Source organism: Ovis canadensis, chromosome 5, assembly GCF_042477335.2.
Source record: "Ovis canadensis isolate MfBH-ARS-UI-01 breed Bighorn chromosome 5, ARS-UI_OviCan_v2, whole genome shotgun sequence".
In the NCBI taxonomy this organism is placed as follows: Eukaryota; Metazoa; Chordata; class Mammalia; order Artiodactyla; family Bovidae; genus Ovis; species Ovis canadensis.
The window spans coordinates 80,939,049-80,959,447 of NC_091249.1; the positions used below are offsets into that span (position 1 = coordinate 80,939,049).

At 40.9% G+C, this 20,399-nt stretch overlaps 1 protein-coding gene across 2 annotated transcripts; it reads left to right on the forward strand.

Annotated features, from left to right (window-relative positions):
• The first annotated feature begins 345 nt into the window (after window positions 1–345).
• Window positions 346–10,527, forward strand: LOC138440453 (hepatitis A virus cellular receptor 1-like). 2 transcript variants are annotated; one of them, XM_069589998.1, is made up of 4 exons: window positions 346–838; window positions 5,114–5,171; window positions 7,108–7,440; window positions 10,246–10,527. In XM_069589998.1, the coding sequence occupies exons 2-4, from the start codon at window positions 5,126–5,128 to the stop codon at window positions 10,263–10,265; spliced, it is 399 nt and encodes a 132-aa protein (XP_069446099.1). In that variant the 5' UTR covers window positions 346–838; window positions 5,114–5,125; the 3' UTR covers window positions 10,266–10,527. The 2 variants fall into 2 exon arrangements, with proteins under 2 accessions (XP_069446099.1, XP_069446100.1); XM_069589999.1 differs by having other exon boundaries at window positions 453–838; window positions 4,976–5,171.
• Window positions 10,528–20,399: the final 9,872 nt, after the last annotated feature.

Genomic DNA, 20,399 nt, shown 5'->3' on the forward strand with positions numbered 1-20,399 from the left:
ACTGATTCTCTGCACTTGGGACTGTAGGTGATATGATGGGTTCACTAGTAAAGGAACCCCAGAAGGAAGAAGGAAAATTATTTGGGTGATCTTGAGTTTGAAGTGCCCCTGGACAATGTCTAACAGGAAGTTGGAAATGTGGGGCTGGGTGGACCTACAGATGCCTCCGTGGGGATTGGTGTCTTGTAGGAGACAGGAAGAATAAAAGAAAAGCAGCCCCCTCCCCCCTACTACGGCCACAAAAGAAATTTATAATCATTGATAAACTGGATGCTATAAGGCATGAGACTCTTGGAACAAGTCCAGTGGGAACAGTTCATAATCTTGAGAACAAGATATGATCCTGGGGTCAGAAAACTGACCTCAGCCTGTTTCTCAACTGGTGTCTCAGAATCACATGTTTTACGGATCTGGTAGAAAGTTTATAGATAAGAATGTTAGTCTTAGTTACTAATTTGTTATTGATTACTGTTTCCTAAGTACTCAATGGCTAATGGTCATTTTATTCTTTGGCCCCAAAGGCCACATGAGTTATTGTTTAGCTCCCTGCATATTCTTTCATTCACGGCTGAAAATATAATAAAGCTGGCTTGGATTCAGTTTCTGCACCTTCACTTTGGAGCGGTGTTGGTCCCCTGATCCTCGCTTTTCTCTAAATTCTTGCCTTCTTTCTCATTCTCTCGCCGTATCGCGCTTTCAGAAACCCGGCTTGTCAAGCCTGTCTAGACAAGAGGCGCCGAAACAGGGACCCGAAAGTCAATCCAGCCTGCGAAGCTATCTCCTAGCGGCGTAGAACGCAGGGAAATTTGGCCAGCTAGGCGGAAGAGGAAAGTACTTGGTAAGTACCCCCCTGCGGATTTGTCAATCAGGGTAATGATGGGGCAAAATCCTTCTAAGCATTGTGATTATATGCAAGTGTTAAAAACTTCGTTTAAAAGTTCGGGGGTCGAGATATCTCACTCCTCTTTTAAAGAATTGTTTTTTGCCATTGAAAAATATTGCTACTGCCATCTATGGGGTCGCACAGAGTCGGACACGACTGAAGCAACTTGGCAGCAGCAGCAGATCCAGATAAAGGGACTTTGAGGCATGAGGAATGGGACGAAGTTATGCGTTGCCTGCGCAGTGCCTACCAACGCGACGAAAAGATTCTGTCTGTACGGTCAATAGGGAATCTTATTAGCACAGCTGTAGGACTGCTGCAATCTGAAACCACAGATTCAGGGGATTCTGTAGAACAAATACAGGAACAATGGAGGAAATGAATTTATATGAAAACAGAGGTGATGAGGAAGAGAAACAATCAATAGAAATGAAAAATAAGAGCCAAAAGACTGATAAAAGTCAAGAACAGATCTTTCTTGCTCGACCAAATGCACCTTTTGTCGAGCCCCCTCCTTTCAATCCTGAAACCCCTTGGGATGATGGATTTGCTTTTAAACCACGGATAACTGTGCCTAATAAAATGACACCTTTACAAAAGGGAGTTCGTATGGCACAATTGCAGGGGGATGAAGACGCTTTAATTCTCCCTGTGGCTGTAACCCAAATCCCATCAGATCCTCAATTCCCACAAGGAGGAATGCATTATGAATGATTATAATGCCATATCATTTAAAACTATAAAGGAGATAAAACAGGCACGCATCTAATATGGAACTAATTCTCCTTATACTATGGGACTAATTCAGGGACTTTCACAAGCTGAACAGTTAATTCCTTATGATTGGGAAATGATAGCCAGAACTTGCCTATCCACCTCAGAATTTTTACAATTTAGCACCTGGTGGCAAGACGAAGCAAATCACAAGCTTGCAGAAATGCAACAGCCAACCCGCCAGTTGATATAACACTTGATCAATTAATGGGTAGTGGGGCACATTTTGGCATTCAAGCTCAGTTACAATTTGATGAGCAGTTACTCACTCAAGTGAGAATGATAAGTTTAAAAGCCTGGGAGAGAATAAATCCAGCTGGACAAGCCTCGATTTCATTTACTCAAATTAAACTATCAAATGGGGAACCTTATGTAGATTTTATTGCCAGGTTATGTCAAAATTTAAATAAAACAGTTGCACAACCTGGTTTGAGAGATTTGCTGATGCAAGTTCTTGCATATGAGAATGCTAACTCAGAATGTAAAAAGGTGATTCAGCCTCTCAAAGCACAGGGTGCCCCTTTAGAAGAATATCTTAAAGTTTGCCAAGACATTGGGTCAGAACCATATAAAATGCAACTTCTGGCTCAAGTATTATCTAAAGCTAATAAAAAGACAGATATGAGATGTCACCAACATGAAAAAATTGGGACACATTAAAAAAAGACTGCAAAGGAACAAGATGGTCAGTTGATAAATTACATTATTGGCTCTGATGCCACTCCTGTTTGTGTTGGTTTTGGAAGTATGTGTCTTAAAACAGGATATCAGAAGTGGCTGTCAGTTGTCAAAGAATCACATGATGATAAGACTTCCCTCTTTCTGTTAACTGCTCTTACTTTTTTTAGAAAAAGAAGAAACTTCCAGCATGATGAATCCACCTGACCTTTCTGATTGTGTTACTGAAATTAGCGGTGGTATTGAAAACTGGTTAAGATGGAAATTATGTAAAGGATCAGAAAGTCACTTATTATTAAATGTTGCAGAATGCTCCATTATTGACTGGGGACCCCGAGGAACCCCTAAACTTGTAGAATCTAAAGTGTCTTCTCCATGGGTATATAGAGATAAGATAGTCAGTACTTATGGCAGTCAATCTCTCACATGGCATGGGGCAGGATTAGCTCTCCCGTGCCTCCTGCAGATCATCATCCTATTCATGATGAAATGGAAAATACCCATGGCACTAAAGAACTAATTGCTTGGAGGGAACAATATACTGAATATATTTTAAATGACCGAAAACTACCTTTAATTTTACACTATTCAGACTTATGTAAGAATTCCTTTTGTTTTTATGATCAGACCAGCAAAATATGATCCCAATTTGGGATTAATAACACGTCCTAACTGTTCATTTTATGAATGTATAAATAATACCATTCCTTTTAATGAAAGTTGGCAGGGTATTTGCATTCTTAAAACCAGAATTGGCATATGATTTACAATGACCTTGGCAAGAAAGCCCTACATTATATGTTATTGAAGAAAAACTGAAAAATCTTAAATGTGTTAAACATTTTCTGGGATTGCTAATTGCTGCCATCTTAGGCATTATAGCTATTACCACTACGGGAGCCGTAGCCGGAATGGCTCTTCATAAATCTGTACAAACAGTTCATCTTGTATAAGAATGGCATAAAGATGCCGATTTCCTTTGGACCACTCAACAAAAAATTGATGGAAAGTTGGCCTCCCAAGTGGCCGACCTTCAAACATCTGTTATTTTATTAGGAGATCAACTAGTCAATTTACAAAAACAGGTGAGACTAAGATGTGATTGGAACTATACTTCCTTTTGTGTAACGGCTTTCAAATATAATAAGACTCAATTCAAATGGGTTAAAGTTAAACAACACCTATTGAACCAAAGTAATATTTCTGTAGATATTCAATATCTACAACACGATATATTAAAAGCTTTTAATAAACATCTTGATGTAATTTCTGGATCAGATTTTATTGATACTGTTGCTAATAATCTTTTTTCTTTTAATCCCTTAAAACAGATCAATACATTTGGATATGGAATTGCTCTGGTTATGGGAGTGCTATTAATTATATGTTTATGTTTCTGTATAGTCTGGAGAAGAACGATCAAGAGACAACGAAGCCAACAACAGCAACTAACATTTCTCACCATTTCTCATCATGTGCAAAATCAAAAAGGGGGAGATGTAGGAGACAGGAAGAATAAAAGAAAAGCAGGCCCCCACTAGGGCCACAAAAGAAATTTATAATCATTGATAAACTGGATGCTATAAGGCATGAGACTCTTGGAACAAGTCCAGAGGGAACAGTTCATAATCTTGAAAATAAGATACGATCCTGGGGTCAGAAAACTGACCTCAGCCTGTTTCTCAACTGGTGTCTCAGAAACACATGTTTTACGGATCTGGTAGAAAATCTATAGATAAGAATGTTAGTCGTAGTTACTGATTTGTTGATTACTGTTTCCTAATTACTCAATGGTTAATGATCATTTTGTTCTTTGGCCCCAAAGGCCACATGAGTTATTGTTTAGCTCCCTGCATATTCTTTCATTCACGGCTGAAAGTATAATAAAGCTGGCTTGGATTCAGTTTCTGCACCTTCACCTTGGAGCGGTGTTGGTCCCCTGATCCTCGCTTTTCTCTGAATTCTTGTGTCTTGTTTCTCATTCTCTCGCTGTATTGCGCTTTTGGAAACCCTGCTTGTCGAGCCGGTCTCAACAGTGTCTGATGACTGGCACCTCCCTCTGATTAAATAATTATTACTGTGATGATACAGTGTAAGTGCTGAATAGGGACTTCCAGAGCTTTCATATGTATCATCTCATAGGGGAGCGTTCCAGACTATCGATATTATTCTTGGAGTCATTGATACTAAACAATAGTTACTGAGTGCTTAGTATAGGAAAGGGCTGGGTTTGATGCTTTCAGAGCATTATCTTATTGTGAGCCCTTGTCCGGATGTTTGGGGTAGATTCTATTATTACATTCATTATAAAGGAGAAGAAACTGATATTTGTAAGATTAAAACATTTACCAGAGTTGGATACGTGACATTTCAAACTGAACAACCCTCATTGTCCTGAGACCTGGACTAATTTTTCCACAGTGCCATGACAGGGCCGGATGCACCATGCAGGATCAAACATCCTCCCATCCAAGAAGACTAACAGTGAGAAAGAAGGTGGTCTTCTCCCCTCTTCTTCTTCCTTTGATTATACAAATGTAACCCACTAAGCACTTGAGGCAGCACAATGCTCACCTGTCTCCTTGTAAGTCTTACAAGCATCCTGTTTTAATGGATCACGTCTCATCCATCACTCCTCAGGCTCTGGCTCAATTTTTTCTGTGCTGAGGCATAAGGAACCTGAGCTATTTGGAACCCCTGAAAAGCCACCTAGTGGTGTCCAATCTGATACCATCTGCCTGGAAGCGTACAAACCAGTCAACCTTCACTTTCTTTCAGGCCAAGAGCATCATGCACCCTTGGGTAGCCATCCTGGGCCTCCTACTCCTCCTGACAGGTAGGCGAACAGGTGGGCTGTGCTTTGGAAGCCCTGAGGATGGGGGAATGTAGTTGAGTATGTAGGTATGGTCAAGCAAGGTAGATTTCTAGGACATTGTTTGAAAATAACGGGGTCAACTAGTGAGCGAAGAACAAAGCCTAAACCTTAAGCCAAAGAAATTGCTTAAACACCAAGAATTATAAAATCTATAGCAAGATGAACAAGGCATGATTCAGTGCATACGCATATGCTGCCACCTGTGTTGTTCATGTGTATGCATGAACTTCTCATGTGTATGTAGCAAACAGCAACCATTGTTATCACGGCATGGAAAGGAACCGGAAGAAGAAATGGGGATGGATGGGAAGGAGAGTTACCCTCCCTCTTTTCCAGTGGCTTAAGACTCCATACTTCCAATGTAGTGGGTGTGGGTTCCATCCCTCATTGGGAAACTGAGATTCCCCATCTGTGCTGTATGGGAAATTTTTTTTTAATAGATAATATATTTTCATTCAAAACATTCTATGAGAGAGGAGAGAAAATGAGTGATACATATACCCTAAAATTTAAAAACAATCTTTACAGGTAGAATATGAGCAAAAGTACAATTTTAAATTATACTTCTATAACAAATTTTTAAAATTAATATGTATTAGCTTTGTGATACAAAATGATATTAAGCAAAATTAAATATCAGAATTCCAGTGAAGAAAATACTTTTATACTATGTAACAATGAGTGTCTTATTCCCAAAGCATTTCCCAGACTCACAGCCCAGTCCTAACTATGAAAAGTGAAAGTGAAGTTGCTCAGTCCTGTTGGACTCTTTGTGACCCAATGGACTGTAGTCTACCAGGCTACTCCATGCGTCCATGGGATTTTCCAGGCAAGAGTGCTGGAGTGGGTTGCCATCTCCTTCTCCAGGAGATCTTTCTGACCCAGGGATCAAACCCAGGTCTCCTACATTGTAGGCAGACGCTTTTTACTGTCTGAGCCACCAGGGAAGTCCTGACTGTGATTAGCTGTTAAGTCTCATAGTTCTTTTAGGAACTTTTTGCCAATGCACAGTGTTTAAGCCACTGCCACAGGTGAGTCTTCCTGCCTGTTTGTTTCTAAGAGGCAAACTTAGTATTTTACTGAATATTCTCCAATTTTTTGGTTTCACCTGGATAAGTGGACTGTGATTCATTGCACAGAGCTCAAGAAAGGATCCCTGCTTAAATTTTTTGAAATGACGCTAAAGCCCATAAAACTAATTTCTCCTAAAAGTATTATAAACCCATTTTCCTAAGAACTGACTTCTAAAGAGTTTACAAGACTTCTGCTTTCCAGCCAATGATGTTTAATAAAATATTAGACCTTTTTTTTAAAATTTAAATAAGAGAGGGTATTATGAAATGACTATGTTCAATGGCCATTGGAAAATTCAAATAAAAATTGAAAATCAAAACTTTGAATGCAATAGAGTTTTAAAACCAGATTTCAGTTAAGACAGTGATTGAATCTAGGAGAAAGGAAGAGCCACCAGTATGTTTTACATGTTTAATAAACAGATACCTGTCAAATACAGGCTGAATATCCACATATTCATGCATTACTAGATGCCATTTGTCTCAATCAAATCTTTTGGAGAAAAGTTTGATCATATTCACCAAAAAGGCTGAACATATATCTGATCTTTGTCCTGATATTTTCCATAGAAAATCTGTCCTATTGGGTCATTTCATCAATCGAGAAAAATGTTCATATGATCTTTTATCTTCAATCATATCTAATAAATAGTGATGCTGCTGAAGAACATGTTAACATGGAAATTTGCTCATACTAAATTCTAAAAACTCAAGATACAGTCACATAATTTCAAACCAAATAAGCTATATTAAAAAATTAAAATTATTAAAATTAAAATATTGAGACCTCATGTTCTCATGCTTTGGTTTCTCTTTATTTACAGATGGTGTAACCTCTTACAGTCAAGTGACTGCAATAGCCGGTCAGTCTGTCAGGCTACCCTGCTCATATACTGGAGAAATCACATCCGCATGCTGGGGCCGAGGAAAATGTTCTTGGCTGAGCTGCGGAACAGACATTATCCAGACTGATGGATACAACGTTATTTTTCAGAAGGACAGACGTTATCAACTAAAAGGATATATTGGTGAAAGGGATTTGTCCTTGACCATAGAGGATGCTGACCCATCTGATAGTGGCTTGTATTGCTGCCGTATTGAGAAAAGAGGGTGGTTCAATGATATAAAAATCATGCAAGAGTTGAGTATAAGGACAGGTGAGTTTGTGTTCCTACTTCCTTTGATCAATTCCTGTAGGTTCCCAGAGATAAGAGTTTTCTGTTTGGTATTAACTTCCTCTTCCTTTAATAGGGAAATAGGATGTTCTTATAAGTTTTGTTTTCTAATAACTCTGCAGTAGAATAACTTATATTATTCTACAATACAATAATACTTGTATTTTTCTACAATGGAGTGAAATATTAAGACTAATTTTGATTCAGGATCATAGGCTAGAGGACCTTTCCAGTCAGAATCTCCTAAAGCAGTGCTTCAGGAGTTCTAGTCACTTAATGAAATTCACTGTTCCACACTGAGGTATACTGAACATTTCCATAGAGCTAAATTTATTCCGTTTGAAAACTACCCTTTTCTCAAGATCATATCTTAAAAGAATTTTTAAATGTTCTTTCTTAACATTTTAAGACTTACAGAGAATTTCACATATATAAAATAGATACTTTGACAACAGTCAACACAGTCTTGTTGTGTATACATTGTTCAGTTCAGTTCAGTTGCTCAGTCGTGTCTGACTCTTTGCCACCCCATGGACTGCAGCACGCTAGGCCTCCCTGTCCATCACCAACTCCAGGAGTTTACTCAAACTCACATCCATTGAGTCGGTGATGCCATCAAACCGTCTCATCCTCTGTCGTCTCCTTCTCCTCCTGCCCTCAATCTTTCCCAGCATCAGCGTCTTTTCAAATGAGTTAGTTTTTCGCATCAGGTGGCCAAAGTATTGGAGTTTCAGACCAGCATTAGTCCTTCCAATGAATATTTAGGGTTGATTTCCTTTAGGATGGACTGGTTGGATCTCCTGGCACTCCAAGGGACTATCAGGAGTCTTCTCCAACACCACAGTTCAAAAGTATCAATTTTTCAGCACTCAGCTTTCTTTATGGTCCACCTCTATCATCCATACAAGACTAGGGGAAAAAGCATAGCTTTAACTATACGGATCTTTGGTGGCCAATTGGGGTCTCTTCTTTTTAATATGCTGTCTAGGTTGGTCATAGCTTTTCTTCCAAGGAGCAAGTGTCTTAATTTCATGGTTGAAGTCACCATTCACATTGAATTTGGAGCCCCAAAATATGAAATCTGACACCATTTCCACTTTTCCCCCATCTGTTCACTGCATAGTCATCTTAGTTTTCTGAATGTTGAGTTTTAAGCCAGCTTTTTCACTCTCCTTTTTCACTTTCATCAAGAGGCTCTTTAGTTCCTCTTCACTTTCTGCCATTAAACTGGTATCATCTGCATATCTGTGGTTGCTGATATTTCTCCAGGCAATCTTGATTCCAGCTTGTGAGTCATCCAGCCCAGCATCTCGTATGATGTACTTTGCATGTAAGTTGATGAAGCAGGATGACAATATACAGCCTTGACCTACTCCTTTCCCAATTTTGAACAGGTCAGTTTTCATTCCAATCTCTAAGAAAGGCAATACCAAAGAATGCTCAAACTACCACACAACTGCACTCATCTCACATGCTAGTAAAGTAATGTTCAAAATTCTCCAAGCCAGGCTTAAACAATACATGAACCATGAACCTCCAGATGTTCAAGGTGGTTTTAGAAAGGGCAGAGGAACTAGAGATCAAATTGTCAACATTTGCTGGATTATCCTAAAAGCAAGAGAGTTCCAGAAAAACATCTATTTCTACTTTATTGACTATGCCAAAGCCTTTGACTGTGTGGATCACAATAAACTGTGGAAATTTTTCAAGAGATGGAAATATCAGACCACCAGACCTGCCTCTTAAGAAATCTGTATGCAGGTCAGGAAGCAAGAGTTTGAACTGAGCATGGAACAACCGACTGGTTCCAAATAGGAAAAAGAGTACAACAAGGCTGTATATTGTCACCGTGCTTATTTAACTTACATGCAGAGGTATCATGAGAAACACTGGGCTGGATGAAGCAAAGCTGGAATCAAGATCGCTGGGAGAAATATCAATAACCTCAAATATGCAGATGACACCACCCTTAAGGCAGAAAGTGAAGAACTAAAGAGTCTCTTGATGAAAATGAAAGAGGAGAGTGAAAAAGTTGGCTTAAAGCTCAACATTCAGAAAACTAGATCATGGCAACTGCTCCCATAACTTCATGGCAAATAGATGGAGAAAAAATGGAAACAGTGACAGACTATTTTCTTGGGCTCTAAAATCACTGCAGATAGTGACTGCAGCCCTGAAATTAAAATACACTTGCTCCTTGGAAGGAAAGTTATGACCAACTTAGACAGCATGTTAAAAAGCAGAGACATTACTTTGCCAACAAAGGTCCATCTAGTCAAGGCTATGGTTTTTCCAGTAGTCATGTATGGATGTGATAGTTGGACTATAAAGAAAACTGAGCACCAAAGAATTGATGCTTTTGAACTGCCATGTTGGAGAAGACTCTTAAGAGTCCCTTGGAGTGCCAGGAGATCCAACCAGTCCATCTTAAAGGAAATCAGTCCTGAACGTTCTTTGGAAGGACTGATGTTGAAGCTGAAACTCCAACACTTTGGCCACCTCATGCGAAGAGCTGACTCATTGGAAAAGACTGATGCTGGGAGGGATTGGGGACAGGAGAAGGGGATGACAGAGGATGAGATGGTTGGATGGCATCACCAACTCAATGAACATGAGTTTGAGTAAACTCTTGGAGTTGGTGATGGACAGGGAGGCCTGGTATGCTGCAGTCCATGGGGTTGCAAAGAGTCAGACATGACTGAGTGACTGAACTGAACTTAACTGAATTTTGAACCAGTCCGTCGTTTCATGTCCAGTTCTAACTGTTGCTTCTTGTCCTGCATACAGGTTTCTCAGGAGACGAGTAATGTAGTCTGCTATTCCCATCTCTTCAAGAATATTCCACAGTTTGTTGTGATCCACAGTTAAAGGGTTTCACATGGTCGATGAAGTAGAAGTACATGTTTTTTTGAATTATCTTGCTTTTTCTATGATCTAGCATATGTTGGCAGTTTTATCTCTGGTTCCTCTGCCTTTCTGAATCCAGCCTGTACATCTGGAAGTTCTCTATTCACGTACTGCTAAAGCCTAGCTTGAAGGATTTCAGTAAAATCTTGTTATCATGTGAAATGAGTGCAATTGTACAGTTATTTGAACATTCTTTGGCATTCCCTTTCTTAGGAATTGGAAGCTGAGAAGTCCCATAATCTGCCTTTCAAGCAGGAGAACCAGAACACCCAGTGATATAATTTATTCCAAATCTAAACTTCTGAAAATTAGGGGTGGGGAGGGCAATACATCATAATTTGAGTCCAAAAACCTGAGAGCCAGGAGTCAGATATCTAATAGAAGGGAAAAAATGGATGTCTCAGTTCAAGCAAAGAGAGTAAAATGTGCCCTGACTCTGCTTTTTTGTTCTATTGGGTGGATAGGATAACACTCACCTGCACTGGTTGGGATCATGGGTTGGATGATGCTCGCTTGAATTGGTGAGGGAGGCCTTCTTCACTCTACGGATTCAAATTTTAATCACTTCCAGAGATACCCTCACAGATATGTATGGAAATAATATTTTACCATCTATCTGGGCATCCTCATTCGAGTTGATTCATAAAATTAAGCATCTCACACAGCTAATAAATATTTGGGCTGAAGTTGGATTCCAGTTTTTCTGTTCCCTTCCTTCTTCTTTTCCTCCTCCTGTTTTATTCTTGCACACACAAAAAACTATTAAATTGAATTTTAGGAGAACTTGACAGAAAGAAGTAGAGGTGAGCTTGAAGTTAATGACCTTTAGGTAAATATTTCTTAGAGTGTATAATGAGGATAATAATGTACCTTTCTTGTAGCTCTGTTGCACAGAATCCATAAGACATGTCTAAAGCCCCTTGACCAATGTCTGTTTAATACTTGGGTGTGAGTTACCTATGATGTGCATGCGTGCTCAGTCATGTCTGACTCTTTGTGACCCCATGGACTGTAGCCCAGCAGGCTCCTCTTGCCCATGGAGTTTTCCAGGCAAGAATACTGGAGTGGCTTGCCATTTCTTACTCCAAGGGATTTTTCTGACCCAGGAACTGAACCTGCATCTCCCAAGTCTCCTGCACTAGCAGGTGTATTCTTTACCACTGAGTCACCTGGCAAGCCCTGATAACCATGAGGATGCCAATATAAAAATCTAATAAAGTTCAAACATCAGATTTATTATTTTTGTCAAAATATAAACCTTGAAAGTCAGGGACTGTGTCTTAGTCATAAAGGCTTCCTAGTGTCAAACGCAATGTCTAAAACTTGATCATTATTTGTTAAAAATTGTTGAATGTAAAAAAAAAAAAGAAAATGAGGTGAAACATTAAACAGTTTAGATTCATTATTTTTTAATCTCATATTTGAATTATATCCAGTATTCATTGACTCGAGTCCTTCTCTCAAAACATAATTAGTTGCTTTTCAATACAATTTATAATATTTAAAATATTTCACTAAGATTTATAAAATTTCTATGAAGATTTATATTTCCCAACCCTAATTCCCAGTGTTAATTTTATTAGTACTATATTTAAATTGGTTCAGTACTCACCCCACGTTGTTTTATCTGAGCTTCTTCTGCATAGCTGAGATCTATTTTGATTTCTGCCTTGATTGGCTTGATTTCATCATTTCATCAGAAACAATTTTTCATTTTATTGTTCAAGAAAAAGGGTCAGAAATTATCGAGCCTCTGAGTTTTTTCTGCCTCCAGGTTTGAAACATATTTTTTTTTTGCTTCTTGAAGTTTAATTCTTTAACCATGGCAGTCGCTGGTGTCCATCAGCTCTTTCAGGCTTTCTGGAATATGGTATATCCTGCCCATCTGTACTTTTCCAGTTTATTTTATTTCATTAAACAATTCTTATTAGTACCTAGTTAAGTGATTTATTCTTTTGTTCCATTTGTACGCGTTGTTACTTGTGTTAGTTTTCTGGAACATCTAACAGTAAGAAAGTACCACAAACTGAGTGGTTTGCAACAGTGAAAATTTATTCTCCCACAGTTCTGGAGGCTACTAGCTGAAAAGAGGGACTTGGTGGTGTCGATTCTCCGTGAGCGCGCCTCCTTTCCTTTCTCCTCTCCAGGCTTCCTGGGAAGGTTGGCAGTCCCTGGGGTTCCCTGGTCTGTGGATGCAGTACTCAAATCCCTGCTTCCATGCTCCCTAGGCTGTCCTTCCATAGGTGTCCTCTGTCTTCACACAGGTTCTCTTCCTAGTGTCCCTGTTTTCTTGTATAAAAGGCAGATTAGATTCCACCTACTGTGTGATCTCATTTTAACTTGACTATATCCACAAAGACTATTTACAAATAAATTCACATTCACAGGTACTAAACAGTTAGGACTTTAATATATCTCTTTGGGGAACACAGTTTAAACCATAGCACTACTCCAGAGATTTTCTGTCTTTAGGATATAAAAACAGGCTGTTGTTATTTAGTCACTAAATTATGTCTGACTCTTTTGTGACCTCATGGACAATAGTCTGCCAGGCTCCTCTGTCCGTGGAATACTCCAATATTCTTGGCATGGAAAATCCCTTGGGCAGAGGAGCCTGTCAGGCTACAATCCACAGGGTCACATAGAATCTGACACAATTGAGCGACCGGCACACATGCATAATCTTCAGTTCAGTTCAGTTCAGTTCAGTCGCTCAGTCGTGTCCGACTCTTTGCAACCCCATGAATCGCAGCACGCCAGGCCTCCCCGTCCATCACCAACTCCCAGAGTTCACCCAGACTCACGTCCATGTCCATCGAGTCAGTTATGCCATCCAGCCATCTCATCCTCTGTCGTCCCCTTCTCCTCCTGCCCCCAGTCCCTCCCAGCATCAGAGTTTCTTCCAATGAGTTAACTCTTCGCATGAGGTGGCCAAAGTACTGGAGTTTCAGCTTTATCATCATTCCTTCTGAAGAAATCCCAGGGCTGATCTCCTTCAGAATGGGCTGGTTGTATCTCCTTGCAGTCCAAGGGACCCTCCAGAGTCTTCTCCAACACCGCAGTTCAAAAGCATGCATAATCTTGGGTATTTATTATTTACTTTTCAGTGCCTAGAGGGCTAATTAATAAATAAAATAAATAATTATGGAAGATTTCAGGGTTTTTGAGCTTTTACCTCTTGGGGAAGAAGTCTTGCATTTTCAAAAGCATAATTTTCTCTGTTTTGTAAGAGAAATACATTATTGGATAATTGAGCCAAACCAAGATTTAGCCAGATCCCCATCAGAAATGTTTAGAAAACAAAACAGTACATGCTATTTTTATTTGTTTGCTTTATTGTCATTAGCTACTGGTGGTCTTTTCTTTCCTGTGTTTCTAGAACCTGAAGACAGTTCTATCTGAGTCTGAGTGGACAGCCCTCCTCAGGAATTTAGGGCACTGAGTGGGAGCTGGTTAATGGACCACTAGGTGTCAGTATTGTCTTTTCATATTCTATATGCGAAGTCACTTCTATCACGTCTGATTCTTTGTGACCCCATGGAGTGTAGCCCACCAGGCTCCTCTGTCCATAGAATTCTCTAGGCAAGAATATAGAAGTGAATAGCCATTCCCTTCTCCAGGGACTCTTCCCAATGCAGGGATTGAACCTGGGTGTCCTGCATTTCGGGGGGATTCTGAGCCACCAGGGAAGCCCATACCCGAGGCTTCCCAAATTCTCTCAAACTTAAATGTCCACAGGGGAAGGCAGATAAAAGACTCATGTGGGTTCACATTTGCTTACACAAGAAGCAATGCTCTTCTTCCTCTTAGAAAAACACCATTTTCCATTTTTCTTGATCAGTCCATTTGATGTATATCTGGCTTTACCAGTGTTGACACAAATTTTCTTCTGCTTTAAAACAACAACAGAAAGGCTGTACAAGCATGATGAAGCACGGTCTCCCTTGGTGACATGTGGGGAAACAGTGGGAAAAGGGTAAAGAAGCGGTGGTATTATATGTCAGCAAGGCGGTGGAGACTGAGCACAGGCAGATCTTCAGATTTTTCTGAGAGAAATATTATATCTGAATTTTTATGTAAAATGTTCTCATTTATATATTAGTTGGCTCAAACTTAAAGAAAAACAAAGTTGTGGGCTAAGACATGGAACTTGCAGAGCAACAGGCTAAAATCTCTGAGCTGACACTTGAATGCTGTCTCTTCTTCCTTGGAGTTTTTGCTGATCATTTGCCAGCCTGGGCTAATTGTTTGGCTCTATCAGGATGAGGGAAGGTCCTTCGGGAGATGCTTAGGATTATCTTTTGTGACTTATCTTTTGTGACTATTGGGCTGCCGTTGATGGGGTCGCACAGAGTTGGACAGGACTGAAGCGACTTAGCAGCAGCAGCAGCAGCTTTTTTATTTCACGGAGAAGTTGTCCGCATAGCTGGAGGGATTTGGTATAGGCTGGAAAGTTTAAATATCCAGAGTTAACTTCACTTGATCTGGGAGAGGTTTGGAAAGTTCTATGAGTGCCAATTTCTCAGTGCGGCATAATTTTCTGTTTTGAATGTTCTGGAGCAAGACACACAGGAGGGAAAGTAGGCAGGGGTCTCTCCAACCCCAAGGATGTGCCCCTTTCATAGACCAAGTGCAGAGAAGATGAGAAAGCTGTTCCCAGGCTTAGAGAGATGGCACAGGCTTTAGAGACAGTGGATTCGAGACAGCTTCATTGGACATAGCAGGAAGGGGGAGTCCAGATTGGGCAGTACCTACTCCTGACCTCGCAGCTGGTAGCAGAGGACTCCCAATTCCAGCTCACTTAACTCCTGATCTGGTGTTCTCACCGGGAGGCGGTGAGAATGAGCACACAGCCCAGCCATTGGACAGCGCGATTGGCTGTGTGCAAACTATTCATGATGTAAAAGAGAGAGTCATATGAAGGAAGAAACAGGCTTTGAAAGAAAGAGCCTATTTTTATCTAGATAGAGTACTTATATCTAGAAAGGGATAGACTCTAAAATGAATACCCAGGAAAATTGATTCATTTTGTTGTTGTTGTTGTTCAGTAGATCAGTCGTGTCTGACTCTTGGCAACCCCATGGACTGCAGCACGCGAGGCTTCCCTGTCCCTCACCGACTCCCAGAGTTTACTCAAACTCATGTCCATTGTGTCGGTGATGCCATCCAACCATCTCATACTCTGTCATCTCCTCCTCCTGCCCTTAATCTTTCCCAGCATCAGGGTCTTTCCCAATGAGTCAGTTCTTCGCATTAGGTGGCCAAAGTATTGGAGTTTCAGCTTCAGCATCAGTCCTTCCAGTGAATATTCAGAATGATTTCTTTGAAGATTGACTGGTTTGATCTCCTTGCAGTCCAAGGAACTCTCAAGAGTCTTTTCCAACACCACAGTGCGAAAGCATCAATTCTTTGGCACTCAGCTTTCTTTATAGTTCAATTCTCACGTCCATATGTGACTACTAGGAGAACCATAGCTTTGACTAGATGGACCTTTGTTGGCAGAGTGATGTCTCAGCTGTTTCATATGCTGTCTAGTTGGGTCTGGAGAAGGCAATGGCACCCACTCCAGTACTCTTGCCTGGAGAATCCCAGGGACGGGGGAGCCTGATGGGCTGCCATCTATGGGGTCACACAGATTCAGACACGACTGAAGCGACTTAGCAGCAGCAGCTAGGTGGGTCATAGCTTTTCTTCCAAGGAGCAAGTGTCTTTTAATTTCATGGCTGCAGTCATGATTTTGGAGCCCAAGAAAATAAAGCCTGTCACTGTTTCCGTTGTTTCCCTATTTGCCATGAAGTGATGGAACTGGTTGCCATGATCTTAGTTTTTTGAATGTTGAGTTTTAAGCCAACTGTTTCACTCTTCTCTTTCACTTTCATCAAGAGGTTCTTTGGTTCTTCTTCACTTTCTGCCATAAGGGTGTTGTCATCTGCATATCTGAGCTTATTGATATTTCTCCCAGCAATGATGATTCTAGCTTGCGCTTCAACCAGCCCAGCATTTCACATCATTTACTCTGCATATAAGTTAAATAAACAGGGTGACAGTATACAGCCTTGACATATTCCTTTCCCAATTTGGAACCAGTCTGTTGTTCCAGGTCAAGTTCTAACTGTTGCTTCTTGACCTGCATACTGATTTCTCAGGAGGCAGGTAAGGTGGTCTGGTATTCCCATCTCTTGAAGAATTTTTCAGTTTGTTGCGATCCATACAGTCAAAGGCTTTGGCATAATCAATAAAGCAGAAGTAGATGATTTTCTGGAGTTTTCTTGTTTTTTCTATGATCCAACAGATGTTGAAAAGTTGATCTCTGGTTCCCCTCCCTTTTCTAAATGCAGCTTGAACATCTGGAAGTTCATCGTTCACATACTGTTGAAGACTGGCTTGGAGAATTTTGAGCATTACTTTACTAGTATGTGAGATGAGTGCAATTTTGGGGTAGTTTGAAAAATCAATGGCATTGCCCTTCTTTGGGATTGGAATAAAAATTTACCTTTTCTAGTCCTGGGGCCACTAGTCACTAATCATCAGGGAAATGCAAATTAAAACCACAATGAACTATCACCTCATACGTGTCAGAATGGCTGTTATGAAAAAGACGAAAAATAGCAGGTGTTGGCAAGGATGTGGAGAGAAGGTTCCCTTGTGCACTGTTGGTAGATATGTAAATCGGCATAACCATTGTGGAAAACATATGGAGGGTCTTAGAAAAACAGAAGGTCCAAATAATCTGACAATTCTACTTCTGGGTATTTTTCCAAAGAAAATAGAATATGAAATCAAAAAGATATATGCACCCCTACATTGACTGCAGAATTATTTACAGTACTCAGGATATGAAGGTAACTTAAGTACCCATCTATAGATGAATGGATAAAGAATACATGGTATATATATTGGGGCTGGTGCATGGGGATGACCCAGAGAGATGTTATGGGGAGGGAGGTGGGAGGGGGGTTCATGTTTGTGAACGCATGTAAGAATTAAAGATTTTTAAATTTAAAAAATAAAAAACTAAAAAAAAAATAAATAAAATAAAAAAAGAATACATGGTATATATACAATGAAATATTATTCAGCTATAAAAAAGAATTAAATCTTATTTGTGATAATATTTATGGACCTAGAGGATACTCTGCCAAGTGAAATAAGTCAGACATAAAAGACAATATCATATGATTTAACTTATATATAGGCTCAAACAAAACAAATGATCAAACAGAACAGACCCATAGACACAGCAAAAAATTAGTGGTTGTTAGTGGGGAAGTTGGGGGAGGATGTTTTGGGCTTCCTTAGTGGCTGAGACGGTAAATCGTCTGTCTGCAATGCAGGAGACCCAAGTTCGATCCCTGGGTTGGGAAGATCCCCTGGAGAAGGAAATAGCAGCCCACTCTAGTATTCTTGCCTGGAAAATCCCATGGACCGCGGAGCTTGGTAGGCTACTGTCCATGGGATCACAAAGAGTCAGACACGACTGAGCGACTTCACTTTGGGGGAGGATGAGTGAAATTGGTAAGGGTGAATAAAAAGCACAGACTTTATGTTACAAAATAAATAATTCTGGGGAGGTGTAAAGTAGAGCATAGGAAATAGAGTCAATAGTATTGCCAAAATTTTGTATGTTGACAAATGGTAACTAGCCTTATGTAAATAGCAGTGGCAATTTTGTAACATATAAAATATACTAATGTAACATACACTACGTTGTATTGCTGTTGTTCAGTCGCCAAGTCATGTCTCTTTGCAACCCCATGGACTGCAGCGCTCCAGGCTTCCCTGTCCTTCACTACCTTCCAAACTCCTGTGCGTTGAATCGATGATCCCATCCAACCGTCTCATCCTCTGGTGCCCCTTCTCCTACTGCCCTCAGTCTTTAGAAGAGTCACAGTCTTTTCCAGTGAGACAGTTCTTCGCATCAGGTGGCCAAAGTATTGGATCTTCAGGGTCAGTACTGGACCTTTCAGTGAATATTCAGGGTTGATTTCCTTTAGGACTGACTGGTTTGATCTCCAGCACTACATATTAAAAAAACAATTCTTCAGAGCTCAGCTTTCTTTATGGTCCCACTCTCACATCCATACAAGACTACTGGAAAAATGATAGCTTTGATCACATGAACCTTTGTCAGTAAAGTGTTGTCTCTGCTTTTTTATACACTATCTAGGTTTGTCATAGCTGTTCTTCCAAGGAGCAAGCATCTTTTAATTTCAAGGCTGCAGTCACCATCTGCCATGATTTTGGAGCCCAAGAAAATAAAACCTGCCACTGTTTCCACTTTTTCCCCATCTATTTGCCTTGAAGTGATGGGACCAGATGCCCTAATCTTAGTTTTTTGATTGTTCAGTTATAAGTCGGTTTTTCAATCTCCTCTTTCACTTTCATCAAGACACTCTTTAGTTCCTCTTCAGTTTTTGTCATTAGAGTGGTATCATCTGCATATCTGAGGTTATTGATATTTTTCCCAGCAATCTTGATTGCAGCTTGTGCTTCATCCAGCCCAGCATTTCATATCATGTACTCTGCATATGAGTTAAATAAGCAGGATAACAATATACAGCCTTGACATATTCCTTTCCCAATTTGGAACCAGTCTGTAGCTCCATGTCCAGTTCTAACTGTTGCTTCTTGACCTGCATACAGATTTCTCAGGAGGCAGGTAAGGTGGTCTGGTATTCCCATCTCTGGAAGAATTTTCCATAGTTTGTCGTGATCTACACAGTCAAAGGCTTTGGCATAATCAATAAAGCAGAAGAAGCTGTCTGCTTCTGTTTGTAGATGTTTTCATGTAAGGACCAAAAATTTCTGGTGTATCCATTTCTACATCTTTAGTGTGTGACTGTGAAAGTTGCTCAGTCATGTCTAACTCTTTGTGACTGCATCAACTGTCCATGGAATTCTCCAGGCCAGCATACTGGAGTGGGTGGATAGCCTTTCCCTTCTCCAGGGGATCTGCCCAATGTAGGGATAGAACCCAGGTCTCCCGCATTGCAGGCAGATTCTTTACCAGCTGAGCCACAAGGAAAGCCCTTAGTGTAGTCATATTGTATGTGTGGGCACATGGTCAGTCCTGTCCAACTCTCTGTGACCCTGTGGACTGTAGCCTGCCAGGCTCCTCTATCCATGGGATCTCCCAGGCAAGAATACCAGAGTGGGCAACCATTTCCTCTTCCAGGAAATCTTCCTGACCCAGGGATTGAATCTGCATCTCCTTCCTGCGTCTCCTGCATTGGCAGGTGTATTCTTTACCACTTGAACACCTGGGAAGCTCAGAGTCCTATTAGGGACAAGCACTACTGGAGAACAGGCTTAATTTATGGCATTAGCCATGAGTCACGGTATATTCACAGTTTGTGAATGTCTTCAAGCCAGGAGATGAAGTCAAAACTCTTCCCCCTGCCTCTCGGACCTCCTAGCACGGCTTGCGCAGGGCCTGTCCAGTGGATGGGTCCTGCATCCGTCGCCTGCATCAGTGCAGCGGATGCCAGCTCTCCTCCCGCCTCCCACGCCCCCACCATTGTCCGCACAGTTTGCTCCTGTGCTGCCACCATGCTGGCCTCGATGCTGATGCCTGAGCGTCGCCCATTTTCCCAGCCTCAGGGCCTTGTCATTAACTGTTGCCGCAGCTGAGAGAGCCTCTCCCAGATCTTCACAGGCCGTTCCTTGTCATCCTTCAGTTCTCAGCTCACACACGCACCACGATGCCACCGGGGTATTCTGAGGACCGCTGGTGGGGAGCAAGCATCCTGAGCACCGTGTAAGGGGAGGCCAGGCGCGGGAGGCGCCCTGTTTCTCTCTGCCACACCTTCCTGCACACCTGTCCTCAAAGGGGGCTCCCCACCTTCTTTCAGTGCATCTCCTTTGCGGCACCAAGTACAGCCTTCAAAGACAATGCCCCTCATTTGGGTGACTTCTTCATTGCTGGCCTATCCTGTTGGAACAAAAGCTCCATACAGACTTCTCTGTCCTGCTGAGTGTTGTGTCCTCAGGAACTAAGCCTGTGCCCAATGTAGAAGAGTGCTCATCAGTATTTA